At 38.2% G+C, this 23,815-nt stretch overlaps 1 protein-coding gene across 8 annotated transcripts in view; it reads left to right on the plus strand.

Moving 5' to 3' along the window:
* Positions 1–23,815, plus strand: part of KLHL32 (kelch like family member 32) — a 275,868-nt gene that overhangs the window by 92,711 nt on the left and 159,342 nt on the right. For all 8 annotated transcript variants that reach the window (XR_011997162.1, XR_011997170.1, XR_011997169.1 and 5 more), the window contains one exon: positions 5,917–6,024. Coding sequence is in view for 5 of the 8 variants with exons in the window: in XM_026002906.2 (XP_025858691.1) it covers positions 5,917–6,024 (108 nt within the window). In the remaining 3 variants the exon portion in view is untranslated. The remainder of the gene's footprint in view (positions 1–5,916; positions 6,025–23,815) is intronic.

Genomic DNA, 23,815 nt, shown 5'->3' on the forward strand with positions numbered 1-23,815 from the left:
CTAAATTGAGCAAAATGTAATCTTTGTTGACTCAGAAGTTAGCTCAGATCTCTGTAATGCCACATGGCCACTGTAAACATTACTAATAAATAATCCTGCACATATAAAAGATGGAGGGGATCAGGCTAGATCTGCTGCTATCATTACAAGTTGCTCTTTTTCATAACTTCCTTATGCATGTTAGTTTGAATTTATCTCATAAAAGATAAGGGTTGATGTACCCCACACAATGCAGTTATTTCATTCATTAAAACACCTAGATTTCTGATAAAAGGGAGTTCACTGTACATCTTGCCCATGTCCAGTGCAACTCCAAAGTTAAATGTAGTTTACCAGGTGAAAAGATCATTATTTACCAACTTATAAGTGCTTTTAAAAAAAAAGTCTATTGGTGTTCTCATCTTTGAAGATGTAGAATTTCCGTTGGTCAGTTTTGTGGCATAATGTACCAACCTGAACTGGGTTGTAGTTTATTTGTGACTGCATGACAACTAACATGACCCAAAGAAACTTAATTCATGTCCTGTGATTTTAAGACTCAATTTGTGTCATTTCTGTGTGAAATACAGGAGGAATGACACACTGTAAATCAACAATTCTCTCTGTGGTTGGCACTTCAAGTGGATTGTGTTCTTACAAACTGGATTTTCAATTAGAAAGATTTGTGGGGCAGCAGCACATTATCAACCAAGAATGAGCTGTGACAACTGTAAATCGCAGCCTGGCAAAGGCTCTCCCAAAGACAAAAACAGCGTGAACCAAGGAAGAATCTGCACAGTGCTTCCATATTTCTAAGCAGAACCTTATCTCATGCTTTGGCAGAATGTTGTGGCTTGATAGAGGGCATTGCCATATGTTCCTACTTTTTTCTAAATGTCTAGCTTTGCACTAATTTTTACTTAGCTTCTTTCTGTTTAACTGTAGCTACTTACCTAAAACACCTCATATGCAAAAATTCTCTTCCTATGTCAGATTCATTATTTCTGTTCAGAACACTGTGGAACAGCTGGATGTCATCTGAAGCTACATCATCATCTGAATTTTTGAAGAGCATGTTGGTTCATCATTCATTCATTCATCTATATTTATTGCATGCATGCAGTGCTAGGGTCCAGGGGCTCCACAGTGAGGAGGAAGATATGGTGCCCACTTTCATGGAGTTTACCTTTTCAGGATTCAATGCTAAAAGATAGCACCTATGGTCCTATCACTTCTTTTGCCACCAAAGGACATTTTGTCCTTCACTGTGGACTCCAGAAACTCTCTTGACATTGTTTCACAGGCTCTCTTGACATTTCACAAGCCTCACAAGCTGATAAATGACTGGGCTCTTCCTTACTTTGGTGGTATCCAGTGAGACTTCTTCTAATTGAGGTGTCTTGTAAGTTTATTAAACCCAAAACATAGACCTTGATTTAATAGTTCCCTTTTTTCTTCTAATTAACTGATATTGTAACTTTTTAAAATTATGTTTAAAATTTATGACATTAAGTTCCTAAGACTATATGATATGATATCAGAATGGAAGTTGTGTTTTTATGGAAATGGTGGTGATGGTTTTTATGATGTGGTCAGTCCTTAAAGTAGGGTATAGGAGTATGTGGTTAAAGTCAAGTCCTGTAGCCAGACAGGGATTTTGAGTGGGTCAGTCATTAGGAAAGTATTTCCTAAAGGAACAGATGGGCAGAGGGCAGAGGAGGGGCTGTTTCCTTGCTCTTGTTCCAGATGGGATCAAAGAGACACAGCTTGGATTAGAACAATAGCTTCTATTTATTAAGCATCTACTATGTGCCAGGTACTATGCCCGCCATTAAGCATAATCATATCTAAATCTCAAGACAACTCTGAGGTTTGTATTGTCTCTGTATTATAGATAAAGGGACTGAGGTTCAGAGAAATTAGCCAAGGCAAATTGCCACTTGACTATAGGTTATGAACCCAGGATTTGAATCAGATGTGTCTTTCTGCACAGTCCTGAACATTAAAACTAAAAGTTTTCAAAAGGCACTTGTTAGAAATACACAGGTGACACATATTTGTTGTAGTGATCCAAATGATACTATGTAAGTAAAGTAAAATTCATAGTCTTTTCCTTCCCTCAATAGTCATACCTTATGAGGCACCTTGGTGGCTCACTAGTTGAGCACCTACCTGCCTTGAGCTCAGGTCCTGATCCTGGGGTCTTGGGGTGAGTCCTGTATCAGACCCTCTGCAGAAAGCCTGCTTCTCCCTCTGCTTACGTCTCTGCATCTCTCTGTGTGTCTTTCATGAACAAATAAAATCTTAAAAAAAATAGTCATACCCTCGAACATAACCACAGTGATAAATTTGGTGTTCCTTTATTGTGTGTACAAACATGTACAATGATATATGTACATGATTTAAGGGGTTGTATTCTCATTCTGACTCTACCAAGCCAGGCTTCAAGTTCAGTAGCTCACTGGTTGAGGATGCCTGTTCTATGCCACCTTTGCTATGATTGCTTTTGAAAGACCCCAAAGAAAGTAGATGCAGAAAACTCCCCTGGTGGCCTTTTCTTTTATTTAACCTTTGTTGTCAGGAACTTTTTGCATTTCGTTAACCCAAAAAATTCTTCTGCAGTTTGAGTCCTTTCTGTCAACAGTGGAGTTGATAGAGAGCAGCTGGTCACCATTTCAAGTGCAATTACAACTTGGAAGATCTGAAAAAAGAAGTTAGTGTTGGGAAAATAAAACATTAAAATACCTGTATACTAAAAAACACATTGGAAACAACTGAAATTTTTTCCAGTTTTTTTTTTTTTTTAGAGTGGCTGTAAGAAGTCTAGAAACAAATTCAGAATTACGCAGATAGAAAGTCTTTTTTTTTTATTGTGACCTGTGCTTTTTAGTTTTGAAATTTTATTGATTTATTGATTTATGTTTTTAAGTAGGCTCCATGCCCAATGTGGGACTTGAACTCATGATCCTGAGATCAAGCGTTGCATTCTCTGTGTGAGCCAGACACCCCTGGTTTTGATTTTAGATCTTTTACAAAACGCATAAGCAGAATCCATTTGCATTAAAATCAATTTTCTGAGAGCCCTTTTTAAACTATTGCTACCCTTGATTAAAAAAAAATAAAAAAAAATAAAAAAACCCAGAGGATAGTATTCCCAATGTATCACTGCTTTTAACTAAAGAATACATGAAAACTTAATTGTATTTCATCATTATTCCAGTATGTAAGTTTCATTAAGACTTTACCATATACAGGCACTGTAAAATATACTGCATACATGTACTGTCATCTACATTTCAAACACATTCATAAAGTGGGTACAATTTTTGGCCCCATTTTTTAGATAAGAAAAGAGTCAGAGAGAGGTTACATGTTTGTCCCAGTAACTTGCCAGTGTGTGTAATCAAACCCAGAATAGTTTGATTACACATTTGCCTTTAATCACTGTGGTTCACCAAACCAAGGGTTATGTGATTTCAGATCCATTTTTCTTAACCAATCATATAGTACCTTAAATCCCAGTGGCAACACCATTAAGCCATATCAGTTCACTACCTATCCACATTGCCAAATATACCATATTGACCATTCAACTTCTAAAGGAATGTCAGGTTTCATTTATTCATGATAAAGTAAATTCCTGAAAGTAAAATATTCTAAATGTTTGCTATTTAATATAGCAAATATAATTGAGTATGTTACCCGTTACATAACGCCTAATGTCTTTAGGATATTTTGAGTGTTTTTTTTTTTCAAATTTTAAGCATTTAAAATGCCTTTAGAAGATTTCTCAAATCAAAAGAGAGCCATAATTTTCTATTTCTAACAATTAAAATTTTAACTATAAGCTAACAGAGAATTCTATTCATTATGAAAATTCAGAGCTCTCTAGTGGAGAGAGAAATGAGGATCTCTGGAAAGAATAATGGGCCACCAATTAATACTGCCAGTCAGGGGTGCCTGGGTGGCTCAGTTGGTGAGTGTCTGACTCTTGGTTTCTGCCCAGGTTGTGATCTCAGGGTCATGAGATTGAGTCCCGCCTTGGGCTCTATGCCGGGCATGGGCCTGCTAGGAATTCTCTCTCTCTCTCTCTCTCTCTCTCTGTCTCTCCTTCTCTGCCTCTCCCCTCTCAAAAATAAAAACCAAACAAAAAAACCACCATTCAATATATATTAAATTAAAATATATAGAGCTGTGAGGATCAAAAACAAATTTATCACCATAAAAATTCTAAGACGTGAATATTATTAATACTTTGGTCAAACAAAAACATCACTTTTCTAAACTTAAAAAATATAGTGTATACTAAAATATTACCATACATAAGAGTAAGATTCCCCCCCCCTTACTTTTTTGTTTTATCTCTATGAAGTTAGCTAAGCTGCAGAATTTGAAGGGATAGTTTCCATAAGACTTTTATCACTTCTGACATCAATTGCAAGTTTGAGGGATTCCTAAAATTATTCTCATATTCAATAATTCACTAGGAAGTCTCCCAAAACTCGCTGAAATGTTTTATACTTACTGACTTTTTGCAGGGAAAGGATACAAATTGGAATTAGACAAGGAAAGACACATTGAACAGAATCCAGAAGTGGACCACATACAGAGCTGCTAGCCATCCTCCCCCTTTGGAGTCATAGTATATCTCCTCCTGGCCACGCTAAGTGATAAAATGCACAGAGGACTGCCAACCAGGGACACTCACCCAAACTTTTGGTGTTCAGAGTTTATTTGAGGCTCAGTTATAGATTGCCCATGTGTTTGACCTTTTGTCCCCTGCCTCTCCTACAGGTCAGGCTAATACCTTTAATTCTCAGTTTCTGGAGGCCAGAACTGATATAGTATGGTGCAACCCCCCATAATAAATCATGTTGTTAGACTGACATTGGCCAGGCCAAACAAGGACACTCCTGTCTGGCAGGATACTCCAAGGGCCTGGAGATTTCCAAGGCCTGGAGTGGCCTTCCAGAAGCCCAGGGAAAAGACCAGAGCTCCCTTTGGGTAAGGTTAATTCTCCACTATATAAATGTATACTTCTTTAAATTATGTATTTCATTATTGGTAACCCAAAATGGAATATTCTCTTTATACCTGTTAAATCAAACTTTTTAAAAGTATACAAATTACTGTGGGTTTCCTTGTTTGTTTTTGGACATGGGATATGCAGATATATTTTTTAAAATGTCAAGTTTTCATTTTTTTTTTTAATTTTCAAATTTTCATTTGACATACTGATCATCCAGTAGAACTGATTTTCAGTAAGTTGGCCATTTGGAGAATTGGTTTGGGGCAAATTGATTTTCACTAAATAACTTAGTGATTCTCAAATTTAAATGAGCATCGGAGTCATGTGGATGGCCTGTTATAACACATTGCTGGCCCCCACTGTGAGTTTTCTGATTCAGTAGGTCTGAGCTGGGGCCCCAGAAATCTGTACTCTAAAGTTCCCAGGTGACGCTGATATTGCTGGTCCAGGGTCCACATTTTGAGAGCCACTGGAATAGAGTATATGATACATGGCAGATGAGAGGAATGAGCTGTGCCATTGAGATGAGGTAGAAAAAAAGGCAAAGAGTCAGCAAACGAAAGTTCTACTTTTCATGTCCTGTTGGCAGGAGTGTTTGAAGTTCTCCAGATTTCATGATAGTTGTGAGACCCCAGATCCAGAGAATGAGTTCAGTGAGTGAGCCTAAACGTAGTTACCTCAGAGAACAGCCGTGGGGTTACATAGAACTCTGTGTGTGAGGTGTACAGTGCCATTTGTGTGTTATTGTAGCTGTTTAGACAGCAAAGTGATTTGCAGTGGCTTGTTTTGAATACCAAAATCAGTCTTTAATTTATACAATGTTTTTCTTTCTTAGTCTGTCTAGGACTTTGTCTTATTCTCTTGCTTTGTAAATTCTGTCTCATTTCTCTCATTTTCTCCCATCTCAGGCCATGTTCAGTCTCTGTATGGTGGAAAGTGGAGCTGACGAGGTGAATTTACATGGTGTGACCAGCCTTGGCTTAAAGCAGGCCCTGGAGTTTGCATACACAGGACAGGTATGGTACCACATGTCATCTTAGAGCTTAACATTTTAACTGCAGCTAACCAGAGAGGATTATCCTTGACGTCTGAGATTTAGGTATTTCTCTTGTTATTTATTTTGATGTTTAGAAAAAAAAAAAAAAAGCTCACATCTCCTTAATTTTATAACTAAAATGATTGAAAGGTAAAGCAATTTGATTTTAAATATGACCTGGGTAACATAATATTTTAATCTGAGCTCAGTGGCTTGCTAGTGTAATTTTAAAACATCCTAAAGAACCGTCGTAGGGGAAAGAGTTTGAAAAATAACTTGAATTGTTATTACTGAAGCTCTGTTACTTAATCATGGCTTTATTGGCTGAAAAAAGTTAAAGTTCCAAGAAGTTATCTCTGGCACCTTTTCACCCTGTCCTACACATGTCTCAGAGTTAGGGTCTCAGTTATTAGATTATAACGTGATAGTTTGAGAGCCAAAATCATTCATCATTAAAATTGTCATAGGATTTACAGAGGTCTCCAGACAACATCCATTTTCTTTTTTTTTAGTGAGAGAATAATAGTGACGACTAATAGAATGTAAGAGCCAGGTCAACATATGACTATCAGAGAAAATCAAAATAAAACTATGTAAAGACAGTATGAATCCAGATCCAAAGCATCATGTTCTTTACTAGTTTCATGCTATTGAAGCAATTATTAGAACACACAAAAACCTTCCTTTTAAAATTATTTTTAATTGATATATAAGAGATATATAATATTGTATTAGTTTTGGGTATAGAACTTAATGATTCAATGTAAGTACTACAATTAGTTTAGCATCCATCACCACACATAGTTACATTTTTTGTCTTATGGTGAGGACTTTTAAAATCTACTCTCTATATCTTTCAAATATACAATAGTATTTCAAATATACAATATTTGAATACAAAATTTCAAATATACAATAGTATTATTGACTATAGTCACCATGCTGTACATTACATCTCCAGGGCTTACTTACTAAACCTGGAAGTATGTACCTTTGACCCCCTTCACCCATTTTTCCCACCCCCCACTCCCCATTTCACTTGAGAGCCACTCAACTGAGTCAACCCACATACAGACTGGATGTTTACCCTCTTTCATAAAGTTTTGTTTTTTAATTCCATTTTATTCAACTTACATTTAGTGTCTTCCTGCTAAAATAAGGGCCTCATCTGTTGGTAGGCCCATATCCTGGTGGAGTAAAGAAGCATAGACATAATCAAATGTACTCATTGTGTTGAGAAGTACAGTAGAAGCAGAATACAAGATACATTGGAGACAAAAGGAGGTTGTGGTCAGCTCGGGTCATCAGTACCAACTTTCACAGAGAAGGTGGTATTTGGGTCTTGAAGAATGTTGGGAGCTCTGTTTTCTACTAAATTTCCCTCCTTAGAGAGGCTTTTTAAACCATATGATATTGTCCATTTTCTTTTCCAGAACTGGTAGAATTTGAGATATGTTTCATAGAGTAAGTGAGGCAACTTGGCAGCAGAAATGAAAATAGTGGGTAGAAAGGAAAAAAGCATCCATTAGGTAGCAGGTGCAAAGGGAGATACAAAGGAAATGGATCACAAATTCAGGGGCAGCCCAGTCAGATTTTATGCTGTATGAAATTCAGGTGGACAGTTATTATTCACAGAGTTGCCAAAACTGATTCCTACTGAGGTGAGCAAACTATGTCTTGTATGCTTTTTGGTTTACAGATATAAAGACAGATACCAGCTCTAAATTGTATCTATTGTAGATTTCTTTCTTCGTGTCTGAAATATGGTCATGCCAGCACTTGCCTATCTGTAAACTACTATTGATAACCTATAGCTCATACTTTCCTGGGGTGCAGTGGGAATGAAATAGTACATTTTGTGTGTGTGTGTGTGTGTGTTTGATAAAACTACCTGAGTAATTATTGTACTTAGCTGCATTGGCAATGGAATGGTTTAAACTCAGAAATTATAGGCTGCAACACTTTTAAATCATGAGTAAATAGAAGGGTGCAAAAATTGCTATAAAGGCTGAGATAGAACACACATGCAGATATAAGTGGGTGTCTTATTATTTGCCTTGATTGCCCTATAGTTTCTTTCACAACTATATATATATGTGTGTGTACTATATGTAATGCTATGGCATGGACTTTTTGAAGGGTAAGAAAACTGCTTGGGAAGAAGTTTGCAGAAGGGAAGCCATATCTCGTTGCTTAGGAGTCATATGCTCATATTCCACTTTTATGAGTTAAAAAGAATGCCATTAATGCTTAAAAAAAAAAAAAACAAGCCCCAGGGCCAGACCTGAAGTTGCATTTATTCTGCCCAGTGACCCACTCTTGATATGTATACCCACAGACCAGCAACAAGCCTGCAGTGTACGGCAATAACTCATCTGTTCAGGTTATGTCCTGAGGGACAGGAAGTGGGCTGACATTTCGTGGAGCATCTTCTTCAAGACAAGGGCACTGCCCTAAGGATTTTATGTGTGTCGTTTGACCTAATCTTCTAGACAGCTCTGAAGAATACAGTGATCCCATCATGCCCAGGAAGATGACGAGCCCAGGAAGGTACAGGGAATGACTCAAATCACTCTCCCAGTGTACAATGACTCAGTGAGTCAAGCCCAGTCCTCTTAACTTCAAATCCATTTTTCTGTCTTAATGTCCCATGTCGCTGAGGAAAGGTTAACTTGTATTTGTTCTACGTTGTTGAAGGAGGCAGGGAAGCATTTGGACATTTTAGGGAGTGAACTGTTTTGATGGTTTTCTCATCCTGGGTGCCTTTGCAACACTCAATTCATGAGGGCTTCAGGTCGCACTTGTACTCTATGTAGGATTACTCTTCACTGCACAGTGGAAATTGATATAGGCTTTCTTGGACGGCATCCATGGTACTTTGCTTTCTTCAATACCAAAATGACCTTATGATAAATTTGTTTTCTTTTTGAGACATGAACACAGATAATGGCAAAAAGTGAAATTGCAGTATGCTTGGGAAATGCAAAATGCTGCTTTCTCTTACTATGGAATTGATGTTAGCAGTAAGCAAAGACTGGAATATGGAAGCGTGAATACAAGTAAATAGTAAATAACATATTGTGGATATTCACTAATATTCACTAATCTGTTGTCTTTAGCTATGTTATAGATTTGTAAAAGTTGGGGTTAACATTGAACTTATCTACCACTAGCTATTTCTACTGGCAGTTGATTATACCTTTAGATGGTGGTAGTAAGCATAGTATAAAATATAAGTATTTTAAATGTCTGAAAATCATTGCTGTCGTGGGAGATAAATTGGAAGTATCGTGTGGGCGCGATGAGTGAATGCTGCTACGTGTGATAAGACGTGTGCATGTTCCTCCTACGTAATGCTCTAAAGCATAACCTTCTTAAAACTGATCACAGATTTCATCCAGGAAATTTTAAAGAAAAATCAAACTTTTCCCCTAATGCTAATGTATCTTCTGAAAGTGCATGCACTTTTCTTATCAAGGAGTCTACATGGGGCCGAGTAAGCACACACTATACTTTCACACTGAGTAGAGATGTGCCCTTCCTATGGGCACACCCTATTTAGGGCACAGCTTGTGCAGAGGCTGGGATGCTTTGCAACCCTGTGGGTGTGTTTGCATAGCCATAAAGAGCAGAAGCAGCTGTGAGGGCAAAGAAGCCAGGCTACTCTCCAGGTCCTATTCTGGGCTGGTGCTGAGAGCCAGGTCAGAAGCAAGTGGTGTGATGCAAACTGTCACTGGGCAGCTCTGCCTTAGGGAGGAAAGGACAAAGTAAACCTAAGAAAACACAAACTCTCTCTTAATCTGGTGGGTAAGACTACCTGTTACCTAGCCTCCCTCAGTCTCCTCACTTTCCAGCTCTCTCCATATTTCAGACCAGGGAGGAAAAAGAGGGAAAAAAGGATTCTGATGGAGATATTGCCTGGGAGGAGGATTCCCAGTCTGAACTAGACAAGAGGTCAGCCACTCAGGAGTAAGTAGGTGTTGCTAAGAAAGCCCAGAGACACTGAGGATCGATTAACAGCAAGACCCTTCTATAAAGTGAAGAGCCCTACTCAGAAGATGGAAGACTTCTAACCTCAAAGGTCCTGGAATAAGCCTCTAGGAATTTGAGTAACTAAGGACCAAAAGAGGAAGCAAAGAGGACTGAAAACCACAATAAAGTTCACTGGTTAGCACTCCAGCTGTGATGACATTAAGGATGATAGACTATGTGCCAAGTACAGTGCTTAATACCGTCTTTATAGGGGAACAAGGGCTTAAGCCTAGTTAGCTTCCTCTTACTTTCCAGATAACTGTCCTCCTGTTCTGTCCCTTGTAGTCTTATGGAGAGAGAAACCATGCACCAAATGATAGTGACATTTGTAGTTCCCTTTAGTATTTCCACCTCCAGGTACTGCCAGCTTTGTCTGGCCATCTGAAGAAAAAGGACTCTTTGGTACCGGTGTTCCCTTGCTTTTCTCTTCATTATCCAGTAACTCTAGTCTTGGCCCCCCAATACATGGAAGAACCCATCTCTTTGGGACTCCCATCCTAATTACCTTCCTCTAATACAGAGAATGTTTCAGTATAGCCTTCACAAGGATATTTTGTGTAACCATTAATATTAATATTTTAGAGCCTTTGGAAATGTAGAAAAGTATGACGCTCTATTAAGTGAAAAAAATTTTTAGCTGTAATTGTGGTTATGTAAAAATATTCATGCAATCAGAAATTGTAAACTCCAGGAAGCTATTCCTTAATATTCATGCTCTTTGCAGTGGTTTTACTTCCTGATTCTTACTTGGTTCCTTAATAGGTTCACATTATTTTTTTTTTTTACATAGCATTGATAAGGCATACATTGTAGCATTCCATTTTATGATCATTGAAACTGTATTTGTAATGCATAGTTGAATATTTTTCCCTGTAGACCAGAGTGTCAGGCTCAGTAGCAAAGTGACAAGAGTCTTAATTAGAACTGCATCCCATGGACTATCCCTACATAGGGATAGATGTGTAATTTTACATGGACAAAGTCCCCATAAGATTTACTTACAAACATAACCTGGTTGAACTAAATGGTAGCCCATGAACAAATCCGGGAGAAATTTTTCTTAAGTGCGTCTCTGGGGGCCAACATTCAGGTTCTTCAGTGGTTTAAATAATTTAGCTGTAGAATTCATTCTTTACCTGGAAGTACCTCCAGAAGCCTGGCAAGCAAAAGGCCCCCAAGTACCTGCACTGTGCCATAGGCTCTAGAGAGTAGTCTAAAGTCCACATTCTAAGGAAGAATATTTTGAATTGTGCAGAAAATGATCATTTTCTCCTCCCCTTAATTCTTGTCAGAGCTGTGCCAGAATCCATACTGGAAGGTTTGAGAGAGTAAAATGAAGGAAGCTTGAATTTTATCAGTGACTTGTTGATTTCTTGGATCTTTTGAAATTGCATTATCTGCCCTTGGAGAGATTTTCTCTTTTATCCGTGGATCATTGAAGCAAACATACAAGCAGATGTATCCACGTATGGTTTTGGGGTGAAGATGTTCCTTGTTCTCACTCATCGTTTTACAAAAGTATCAATTAACTTGATAGACAAGAACTATATGCCAAGTGGAATTTTTATGGTTTCTCAAGATGTCAGGTAAAGCAAAAAATGTTGACATGTTTGTGGCCAAAAGTGGGAAGGACAGGTTAGGGACCTAATCATTTATTGTGGAAAAAGGAGAAGTGAGATTTTAGAGGTCCAGGTCCCGACCCCTGGAAGCCTTCATTTCTCAGCTGAGAACCCAAGATCCCAAGGACTCACAGGGCCTGAAGCCTGTCTGTTCTTCAAGGAGAACAGCTGAGTCAGGCAAAGTGAAGCCACATGGGAGGAGCTCCTCCCTGTAGAGCAGGACCAGTTCTAATTAACAGCTTCAGCCAGCCTGTTCTATATTAAATCTGTGCATGCCGTCTGGCCAGAATGTAACCAGGTGTAGTTTATGCTGCAAGAATTATAAAGCCATTTGCTCAGCATATCAGTATCTAAAATAACTCTCTGTGAAGAAGTGTAACTGTGGCCACACTTCTGAGATCTGCTTTCATTTGGTAATGAAGCTGATACTTAGATTTTTTTTTAAAACTTTCCTGACTTTTCTGTAATAATTTGCAAGTTTTGGGTTTCTCCGTTATCTTTTAGGCATTCTCTAAAACCAGAATGGCTCCCTCACTTATGCAAAATTTGATTCAGATGTTGAAATTGGAAATAACACACATGTACCAAGAGGATGTAAAAAATGTTTATTACTCACACAATGAGGCTTTCTGGGGAGGACAGGGCAGCTCCCAAGCAGGCTCAAAAATGGCTTCACAGGGCAAGCAGGGCAGTGATTGGCTTTGGCTTTTATTGTGGTTAGGGGATGGAGCTGGAGGATCTTCACACAGGCAGGGGCTTGTATGGTTTTGAACTTCCTACCAGCACCACAGGAGAGAGCACTGAGTCTTTCTCCTACTTTTTTCTAGGTGTGAGGGAAGCAGGGAGGAGGGGGTGCTGAGACTTGAAAGCTGTTAGCAGGCAAACATCAAAAATGGAGTCAGACCTCAGTTACATTAGTCTAGCATTCTACTTGAGTGATAAGTCACGTTTTAGGCACAGATATTTTCCTTTGAGATATTGTGAAACTCAGTCACTTAGAAAAACAAAACATGTCTCAACAATATGCTAAAAGCATTTGTGATCTTTCTCAGCATTAATTCTGTGCTGAGGAACCCTTCAGGGGTCAGGGTGCTTGAGCTCATTGTGTACAGAACATGCATATCCAGATGGAGTCTCTGGATATCTGAGTTAGCTTTAGATGACAAGGATGAGTGTGGCCCCTCTGTGTTTTAACCTTATCTTTATTTATTTATTTATGAAACTCCATTCAAATGAACTGGATTTGTTGCCTCTCTTTACTCTCCCTACCTCCCATCCCCACCCTATTGCCAGTATAGAAAGAGAAGTATTTCCTGTATGCTTTTGATAATGGTTCTGTTGTCATAAGTGGGGCAATAAACAAACAGCCCTTTTCTAGCTGATGTCCTCCAAAGTGGAATTGGCTAATACCCAGCAACTTAAAATAGTAGGTCAACCCGCTTAGTTAATTCAGGGTAGATTTTGCACTTCTGTGCACTTGTTTCTTTTGAATGTTTTAGCAGAAAGTGTTATTGCCAAACATTTTGTATTTTATGATATCCATCTGAAATTTTTTCCTTTGCTATGGTGGATGAACAGTAATTCTTGTTTTATAGTATTTCTAAGCAGAATCAAAGTGGAATTTCTCAGCAGGGCTCTTTCTTGGTCATTAGAATTTCTGAGTGTTGGCTGCTCTCCAAAACATTCCCTAAGGAAATTCTGACCCTTCTTTTAGGGGCTCCATCAAATCACTTCTGAGTGGAAGGAGGTTAACAGTTTACTTAATGGAGAAACTTGATTAGCTTATTAATTTTCATAAGAAGATGTCAGCCTATTGATGGCTTTTTAAAGTACCTAAGCTTTTCCCCTGATTCAGCAAAAGAGAATAATTGCACTCCAGCCTCAGCCTATTTTCTGGGACAGTTTTCACTAAAAGTTCATTTGGAGAAATTATATACATAATGGATTCCTAGAAGATACACTGTCTCTCAGGCTTGGTGATTCTCAACCTCATCTATCAGGCCTTAATATAAAAAGGCAACATTGAATGTTTTAGGTTATCCTGAAATGAAATTCTTAGATATTATAATTACTTTACACATCAAAAAGAAACCTTAACTATATATGAAGAGTAAACAGAAGAAAAGAAAGTATAATAGAAATGATATGTATTTCAGTAGATACATACTGGGGTAGATCTCTTTAGGAAACATAATGAAACAATTTTCTAAAATAGTAAAATTCCATAGAAAGCAAAATAGTAGACTTTTTAAAAAATTTATTTATTTGAGAGAGAGAGCATGTGTGCACACAGGTGTTGCATGATGGGGGAGGTAAGGGCAGGGGGACAGGGAGAAGCAGACTCCTGGCTTAGCAGGGAGCCTGACTGGGGCTCAATTCCAGGACCCCAAGATCATGACCTGAGCCAAAGGCAGAGATGCTTAACCAAGTGAGCCATCCAGGCACCTCAACTTTTCTTGGTTTTTACTGTGGTAGCATTCCTGGAGAATTCAGTGTATCTTGACATAAAAACAAGAAAAAAATTGTGTTTATATGTAAAACAGAATTAGATTCTGGGCTCAGATTTTTCTAAGTAAGCTTTTTCATTTATGTGCATGTCCAGCAGGGAATTCAGATGTGTAGGATAGAGGGTGTTTCTGTGGTTTGTGACTGTCCTGTACACTGTGTGACATTTAGCATCCTTGGCCACTACCCAATAAATGCCAATAGTGTCCCTCCTCCTGCGACAACCAAAAGTACCTGCATGAATTTCCATATTGCTCCCTAGAAGGCTGTAATGCCTCTGTTAAGAAGCAATGATCAACTATTCTAAATTTAAAAAAAATTTTTTTAAGATTTTATTTATTTATTCATAGACACAGAGAGAAAGAGGCAGAGACACACAGGCAGAGGGAGAAGCAGGCTCCATGCAGGGAGCCTGATGTGGGACTCGATTCCGGGTCCCCAGGATCACACCCCAGGCTGCAGGCGGCACCAAACCGCTGCGCCACCGGGGCTGCCCAACTATTCTAAATTTTGTACCTGGATCAAGGTTGAAAATCAGAAAACTAAATGTCTGGGTTCAAAGAATTATTGAGTTACTTTTTATGCAATGCTTTATAAAATACACTATCATCACCAGGTAAGTCATGCAATGACACTCTTAATGTCTTCAGGAAAATTTCCATTAGATCTCAAGGCCTGGAGAAGCTAGGATTCATTTTCCCTTATTAAGGTTTTTACCCTTATTAGGTTACATTTTTTATCTTTTTACCCTTATTAAGTTACATTTCCTTTTTAGTTTGATTCTAGGAAGCTTAGAGGCATGTTTGTGGCCCACTTTTAATAGTTACAAGGATGGTGCATCTGGGTGGCTCAGATGGTTAAGTGTCTGCCTTTGGCTCAGGTCATGATCCCAAGGTCATAGAATCAAGCCCGGCATTGGACTCCCTGCACAGCCAGGGAGTCTGCTTCTCCCTTTGTTCTTCCCTACCCCACTTGTACTTTCTCTCAAATAAATAAATAAATAAATAAATAAATAAATAAATAAAATCTTAAAAAATAGTTATAAGGATATAAAAACATATGTATATATACACCTCCTCTCCTGACTTCATGTTACTTTTTGTTTCCTATTTTCTCTTAGCTTGAGTTATTTTTGTTCCTAATTTTTAAATGCTTATTATTGATCCCTCAGATCCATATCAAAATGAGATATTATGGGGCACCTGGGTGGCTCAGTTGGTTGAGCATCTGTCTTCAACTCAGGTCATGATCTCAGGGTCCTGGGATTGAGCCCTGTACTGGGCTCCCTGCTCAGCAGGGAGTCTGCTTCTCCCTCTGCCCTGTCCCTTCCCCTGCTTGTGCTCTCTCTGTCAAATGAATTAAAATAAGATCTTTTTTTAAAAATGAGATATCATATAAATAAATATATTGGGTAAATAAAGAGATTTGGGGCCTCTGAACATCTTTGAAATCCCAGAGGTACTTTAATGTTATTTGTAGGCATGAATAAAGTGGTGCTATACCCGATTAGTTCTGCCTTTGAAAATGAAGTGTCTCCAAATTCCCAAGTTGTTCCATAAATAAACCATTCCACTTGCTTTCTAAATTTTTTCCATCCTTGTTTTCAGCGCTAAAAATAGGGCATATCATTCTTCATTTTTTAAAATAAAGAAAAAAAATCACCCAAATGGTTACACAAACATAAAGAAGAATAAAAATGAAAGCAATATTCATCTGAATTCTATTCACCCAAATTCTCATTTACTTACACATTATATGTTCTCTTTCTGTTTTTTTCCCCCTGGCCTTTACTCATATGCCTAAGTAGTTTTATATAATTTTTTGTGATTATAATTTACTTAATTTCTTCTCTGGAATTAGATAAAAGTACATTTATCCACAGTATATAAATTTAGTTTCTTTCTTGGAGTTAGATAAAAGCATGTTTATCCGTAAATGCTGTCTTATTATAATCTAGTTTTTTCTTTCATTTGGATCACTTAAAAAATTTATTTATTTATTTGTTTTGAGAGAAAGAGAGAACGCGCGTGAGTGAGCTCTCTCAAGAACAGGGATGGGGGGCAGAGGGAGGGGGAGAGAGAGAGAGAGAGAGAGAATCCTAGGCGGCTTCAGGCTCAGTGCTGAACCTTATCCTGACTGGGCTCAATCTAACAATCCTGAGATCATGACCTGAGCCCCAATCAAGAGTTCAGTGCTTAACAGACTGAGCCACCCCGGCACCCTGCATTTGGATTATTTTAAATAAATTCATACACCTGGGGTTACTTGATCAAGAGGAGGAAGTATTTTTCGTGAGAACTGCCTTCTGAAGGAATTTTACAATAGCCCACTGTTGGACAATGAACTTTTTAAACTTTTTTCCTTAAAATAGAATTCTTGAGCCCTCTGCTGGAAGCATTTAGTATTTGTATGAAGTAGTAGTATATGGGAGTTTTACGGTTCCAATATAAGACTTTTATAAAGAAAACAATCTGATAGCAAAAATATATGGTCTCTGTGGTTGATTTCAATATAAAAAACAACTGGCCAAACAGAAGTTTTAAGATTTATATTACAAGTAGGTATTCCATTTGAATAGAATAATGATGCAGACATTCAATTCAGATGGACTGATTTGAATACATCACATGACTTCAGTTAATTTGTATTTCATTTGTATACTTCATTAAAAAATCCACTTATAGTTTATTCTCAAGTTGAGAGCCACTAACTCATCATACTTAATGAGCACCTACTTGTTAAAAACTTACTAGATGTTAGGGATGCACTAAAGAAAAAGAAATACATGGTGAGTGCTTTCTCAGAGTGGATTGAATAGTGGTTGGAAATGCCAGATCAACATACCACTGCATTTATGGAAATGGATTATCATTCTCCCAGCCCCCCAATTTCCTGCGGGCGGTACAAAAGACCCTTTAAGTGTCCCTGGAATTGGGAGGGAGGAATGGGGGACATAAAGCCTGTCCTACCTGAATTCCAGGCTGGAGAAGGTGGGTTCAAAGGACCCTGGGTTCACCTCCTGTCAGCACCAGCCCAGGCCAGGCCTGGGGACCTGGGGGTTGGTGATTTGGGGGACGGTGCTACACCTGTCTCCACTGTTTGTTTTACTTCCCCAAAAGTAGATCTTTTTTTTCTAAAAGTCCCAGAGAATGGGGAATTGTTCCTGTGTGTGTGTATATATATATATATATATTTTTTTTTTTGTAAATATATATTTTTAAAGGCGAATAAAAATTTGTGTATGGAGCATAGTGAAGTCCTTGAGGATGTTTGATACTGCAAAAGTTGTACTAGTTCTGATAGGAACTAGTTCTGGTTAATTTGCATTTTACTTTGCAGGGAGAAAAAATTACCTATTTGATATATGGTAATTGAACAGTCTAGATCCTGAAAAATCGGTCATAGCCATGCATGGATCTGTCAGGATAGAAAGAGTTTGGCACAGTTCAAAGAATATAGCCACTGACCTTAGAGGGAACCAAGCCTGGTTCTAGCCTTTGGCAATTTTGGAGAATTTTCCATTGCATCCCACTATAAGTATCAACTTTGGGGTGGTTGCTGGGAAAAGTTACAATTTTCACTTCAAATCCATGATTCCATTTCTCAGATGGAAACTCATCCTTGCCAGGCAGTGCTAATTGGTTTCCAAGTAAACTTCTGTTCCTCCTCTTCCTGGCAATTTTCTCATTTCTTCTCTCTTCTCAAACTTTGCCCCGTACCCCCATTACCCTACCTCCAGTACACACAGCACAAGGAAAACTCACCTTCCATTGTGAAGATAGATGCAGACAAGAAAATCTGCATCTTTTCACCATCAAACCCCTGTTTCTGTGCACTTGTTCTGTGTATTCCTATCTTTTATGATGGAAGAGGTATCTTGTCAAAAATTAATCTCTCCACCGAAGCTCTGGATCTTCTCAGGCTTCACTCCCCAAATATTCATTGCTGTCTCTTCTGTTTATTGTTCATGTTTCAAAAACCCTTTTTTATTCTTATATTCCCTTTCAGCTACCACTTATTTCTCTACGTGGCTTCACAGCAGAATTTTGAAAAAAAGTTGCATGAATTTACATTTACTCATTTTCACTTTTCCACTCAAGTCCTGAGACTTCCATCATTCTACTGAAATTGTTTTTGACAGTCTCAGGTATTGCCAAATTAATTAAATAATGTCACCATGACCTCTCAACTTCATTCAATGCAGCCAACCTGCCTCTCCTTTGAAGGCTTTTCTCTTTGGGCTTTTGTGACATCACACTCTCTGGACTCTTATTATGTACCCTCTCAGATCCCCTTCCCATCATTTCTTTTCAGATGACTTTGCTTGTTCCTCCCCCTCTATAGGCTCTGAATTAATTCCTCATTGTCAGGATCCTTTTGTTTAGTCTAACTTCTTTTGTAGTGTCATCTGGAGCCATGCTCTTTTGTACAATATTATGCTATTGATGCCCAGCCCCATTTATACTCCAGATCAGGGATTGAAAACTTTCTCTGTGAAGGACCATTTAATAAAGTCTTTGGCAGGCCACATAAAGCTCTGTTGCAACTACTCCATCTTGCTGTTATGGCATGAAAACCACCCGACACAAATATCTAAATAAATAGCTATGTTCCAGTAAATGGAATGACTATATTCTGATAATACTTTTTTTATGGATACTAAAATTTGAATTTCATATCTTTCTCACATCATATAACATAGGCACACTTTGTTTTATTGTGCTTCACTTTACTGCACTTAGCAGATGCTGGTTTTTTAAAAAATATTTATTTGAGAGAGAGAGTGTGCACGTGTGCATGAGTAGGGAGAGGGACAAAGGGAGGGGAAGATCCTCAAGCAGACTCCATGCTGAATGTGGAGCCTGATGTGAGGCCCAATCCCATGACCCTGTGATCGTGACCCCGAGATCCTGACCTGAGCCAAAATCAAGAGTTGGAAGCTCAACTGAATGAGCCTCCCAGGGTTCCCTGCAGATACTGTGGGGCTTTTTGTTTTGTTTTTTGTTTTTTAACCAGTTGAAGGTTTGTGAGAAGTCTGCATCTGCAAGCCTCTTGACACCATTTTCTGAATACCATTTGCTCATTTTGTGTCTCTGTGTCACATTTTGATAATTCTTGCAGCATTTCATACTTTTTCATGATTATTGTATTTCTTATGGCGATCTGTGATCAGTGATCTTTGCTGTTACTGTTGTAATTGTTTGGGGTGTCCTGAACTACATCCATATAGTACCACAAACTTAACTAATAACTGTTATGTGTGTTTTGACTGCTCCAGTTATTGGCTATTCCTCTGTCTTTCTTTCATCTCTTTCTCCATTTCTCCATTTCTCCTTCTATTGAGATTAAGCCAGTTAGAGTTGGCCTCTAAATGTTCAGGTAACAGAAAGAAATGCAAACTAGAAAAGGTTAATCTTAGTGAGTAAGGCATGTTGAAAGCCAAGACAGGCCAAAAGCAAGGCCTCTTGCACCAAATGATGAGCCAAATTGTGAATTTCCTTCCTGAAGGAAATTAAAAGCGCTACTTCAGTGAATAATACATGATTGATAAGGAAGCAAAACAACCAAATTACTGATATGAGGAATATTTTAGCAGTCTGGAGAGATGATGATCAGATAGGTCCAGCATTCCCGTAAGCCAAAACCTAATCCAGAGCAGAGCCTTAACTCTATTCAGCTCTGTGAAGGCTGAGAAATGTGAGGAAGCTGCAGAAAAAAAGTTCAAAGCTCACAGAGGTTGGTTCTAGAAGTTTCAGGAAAGAAGCTGTCTTTGTAACATCAAAGTGCAAGTTGAGGGACACCTGGGTGGCTCAGGGCATGATCCCAGAGTCCTGAGATCAAGTCCCACATCACACTTCTGCATGGAGCTTGCTTCTCCCTCTGCCTATGTCTCTGCCTCTTTCTCTGTGTCTCTCATGAATAAATAAATAAAATCTTCAAAACAAAACAGAACAAAGTGCAAGTTGAAGCAGCAAGTGCTGATGTAGAAGCTGCAGCCAGTTATCCAGAAGATCTAGCTCAGATAATCGATGAAGGTGGAAACACCAAACAACAGATTTTCACTGTAGACAAAACAGTCTTATGGAAGAAGATGCCATCTAGGACTTTCATAGCTAGAGAAGAAAAGTCAGTGCCTGGTTTTAAAGCTTCAAAGGACAGGCTGACTCTTGTTAGGGGCTAACGCAGCTTATGACTTTACATTGAAGCCGGCATTCATTTGCCATTCTGAAAGTCCCAGAGCCCATAAGAATGATACTAAATCTGTTCTTCCCATGCTCTGTAACTGGAATAAGAAAGTCAGGATGCCAGTACATCTGTTTGTAACATAATTTTCTGAATATTTTAAGCCCACTGTTGAGACATAATGCTCAGAAAAAGATTCCTTTCAAAATATTACTGCTCATTGACAATGTACCTGGTCACCCAAGAGCTCTGATGCAGATGTACAGTGAGAATTATGTTATTTTCATGCCTCCTAACACAACATCCATTCTGCAGCCCATGAATCAAGGAGTAATTTCAACTTTTTTTAATTTAAGAAATACATTTCATAAGGCTCTGGCTGCCATAGATCATGATTCCTCTGATAGATCTGGAAAGGTACATTGAAAACCTTCTGGAAAAGATTCACCATTCTAGATGCCAGTAAGAACATTGATGATTCATGGAAAGAGATCAAAATAACCCTAACAGGAGTTTGGAAAAAGCTGATTCCAATCCTCATGAATGAGTTGGAGGCGTTCAAGACTTCAGCAGAGGAAGTAACTGCAGATGTGGTGGAAATAGTGAGAAAACTAGGATTAGAAGTGGAGTCTAAGGATGTGACTAAATTGCTACAATCACATGAGAAAACTTGAACAGATGAGAAATTGCTTCTGATGGATGAACAAAGAAAGTTGTTTCCTGAGATAGAATCTAATTCTGGTGAAGATGCTGTGAAGATTGTTGAAATTACAACAAAGAGTTTAGAATATTACACACATCTAGCTGTTAAAGTGGTAGCAGGGTTTGAGAGGAATGATTCCAGTTTTGAAACAAATTCTGCTGAGGGCAAAATGGTATCAAACAGCATCATATGCTACAGAGAAATCATTCATGAAAAGAAGAGTCCATTGATACAGCAAACTTTATTGTTGTCTTATTTTAAGAAATTGTCATAGTCACATCAACCTCAGCAACCACCAGCCTGATTAGTCAGCAGCCATCAACATCCAGGTAAGACCCTCCACCAGCAAAAAGATTTTGACTTGTGAAAGCTCAGATGATGGTCAGCATTTTTTACCAGTAAAGTATTTTAAATTAAGGTAAGCACATTGTTTTTTTAGACATAATGTTATTACACACTTATTAGACCACAGTATAGTGTAAACCTAACTTTTATGTGCACTAGAAAACCAACAAATTCATTTGGCTTGCTTTATTGCACTATATACTATATTATGGTATGAACCTGCAGTATCTCTGAGGTATGCCTATATTAATCTCTTGGTTTTTTCCCCAACTATTTTATAAAGTTAAGACCACTCTTAGAAATTAGTAATCCCCCAAATGAAATACTTAGAAATAAATCTAACAAAATATGAACAAGATCTGTATGGGAAAATTATAAAACTCGATAAAAGAAATTCAAGACCTAAATGGAGAGACATTACACATTCATGAGTAGGAGGACTTGTTAAGATGTCAGTTCTTCCCACTTTGTTTTTTTTAAATTTTTATTTATTTATGATAGTTAGAGAGAGATGCAGAGACACAGGCAGAGGGAGAAGCAGGCTCCATGCATTGGGAGCCCGACGTGGGATACGATCCCGGGTCTCCAGGATCACGCCCTGGGCCAAAGGCAGGCGCTAAACCGCTGCGCCACCCAGGGATCCCAGTTCTTCCCACTTGGACTTATAGATTCACTATAATCGTAATTGTAACCCTAGCAAGTTATTTTATGGATATCAGCAAACTGATTCCAAAGTTTACACAGAAAGGCAAAAGACCCAGAATAGCCAACAAAATATTGAAGGAGAAGAACAAAGTTGGAAGACTGGCATTACCTGACTTCAAGAGTTACTGTAAGACTACAGTAATCAAAACAGTGTGGTAGTGGTAAGACAATAGACACATAGATTGATAGAAGGGAATAGAGAGCCCAGAAGTAGACTCGCATAAATATAGTCAACTGGAATGTGACAAAGGAAAAAGGGAATCTAATGGAACAAGGATAGTCTTTACAACCAGTGGTACTGGAACAATTACATATCCACTTGCAAAAAAATGAATCTAGACAAAGACTTTACATTCTTCACAAAAATTAATTCAAAATGGATCACTGACTCTAAATGTAAAATGCAAAATTGTAAAACTGCTAACAGGTAACAGGAGACACTTAGGTGACTGAGTATAGTGATGACTTCTTAGAAATAACAGCAGAGGCACATCCCATGAAAGAAATAATGGATAAGCCAGACTTCATTAAAATTAAAAAACTTCTGTTCTGCAAAAGCCAATGTCAAGAGAATGAGAATACAAGCCACAAACTGGGAGAAAATATTTGCCAAAAACACATTACAAAACCAAACGTTCTTATCATACAATCTAACAATCACTCTCAGTAGTTACTCAAAGGAGTTGAAAACTTACCATCCACATGTACAAAAACCTGGACATGGATATTTATAGCAGCTTTATTCATAATTGCCAAAAGCTGGAAGCAAGCAAGGTGTCTTTCAGGAGGTGAATGGATAAACTATCATATATTCAGCCAATAGAATATTATACAGTGCTAAGAAGAAGTGAGCTATTAAGCCAGGAAAAGACATAGAGGAAACTTAAATGCATATTACTGAGTGAAAGAAGCCAGTCTGAAAAGGTTACATACTCTGAGATGCCAACTGCAATTGACCCTTGAAGAAAGTGAGGGTTAGGGTCACCAACCCCTGACCTGTGCAGTTGAAAATCCACGTATAACTTTTCATTCCCCCAAAACTTAACTTCCAATAACCTAAAGTTGACCAGAAGCCTTACCCATCACATGAACAATTAACACAGATTCTATATATGTATTATACACTATAATCTTACAATAAAGTGAGATAGAGAAAAGAAAATGTTATTAAGAAAATCATGAGAGAATACATTGCTGTATTTATGAAAAAAAATTCACATGTAAGTGGACCCATGCATTTCAAATACCTGTTGTTCAAAATTCAATTACATATGACATCCTGGAAAAAGGAAAACTGTGAAGTAAAAAGATCAGTGGTTGTCAGGGGCCAGGGGGAGGGAGAGAGGAATAGGGTAGAGTACAGAGGATTTTTAGGACAGTGAAAAATCTTTGCTACTGTGATAGTGGATATATGTCATTTTACCTTTATCTGAACCTCATACCTCGAGTGAACACTATGTAAAACTATGGCCTTTGGGAAATGATGATGTATTAGTGTTGGTTTATTGGTTGTAACAACTGTATGGCTCTGGTGGGAGGTGTTGGTAATGGGGGAGGGTATGGGTGTGTGGGGGCAGGAGGTATAAGGGCCTCTGTGTGCTTGCTGCTCAATTGGTTGTGAATTTGAAAGTGCTCTAAAACATGAAGTTTATTAGAAAAAATAGAATTTTAAAAATGCA

Source organism: Vulpes vulpes, chromosome 1, assembly GCF_048418805.1.
Source record: "Vulpes vulpes isolate BD-2025 chromosome 1, VulVul3, whole genome shotgun sequence".
NCBI lineage: Eukaryota > Metazoa > Chordata > Mammalia > Carnivora > Canidae > Vulpes > Vulpes vulpes.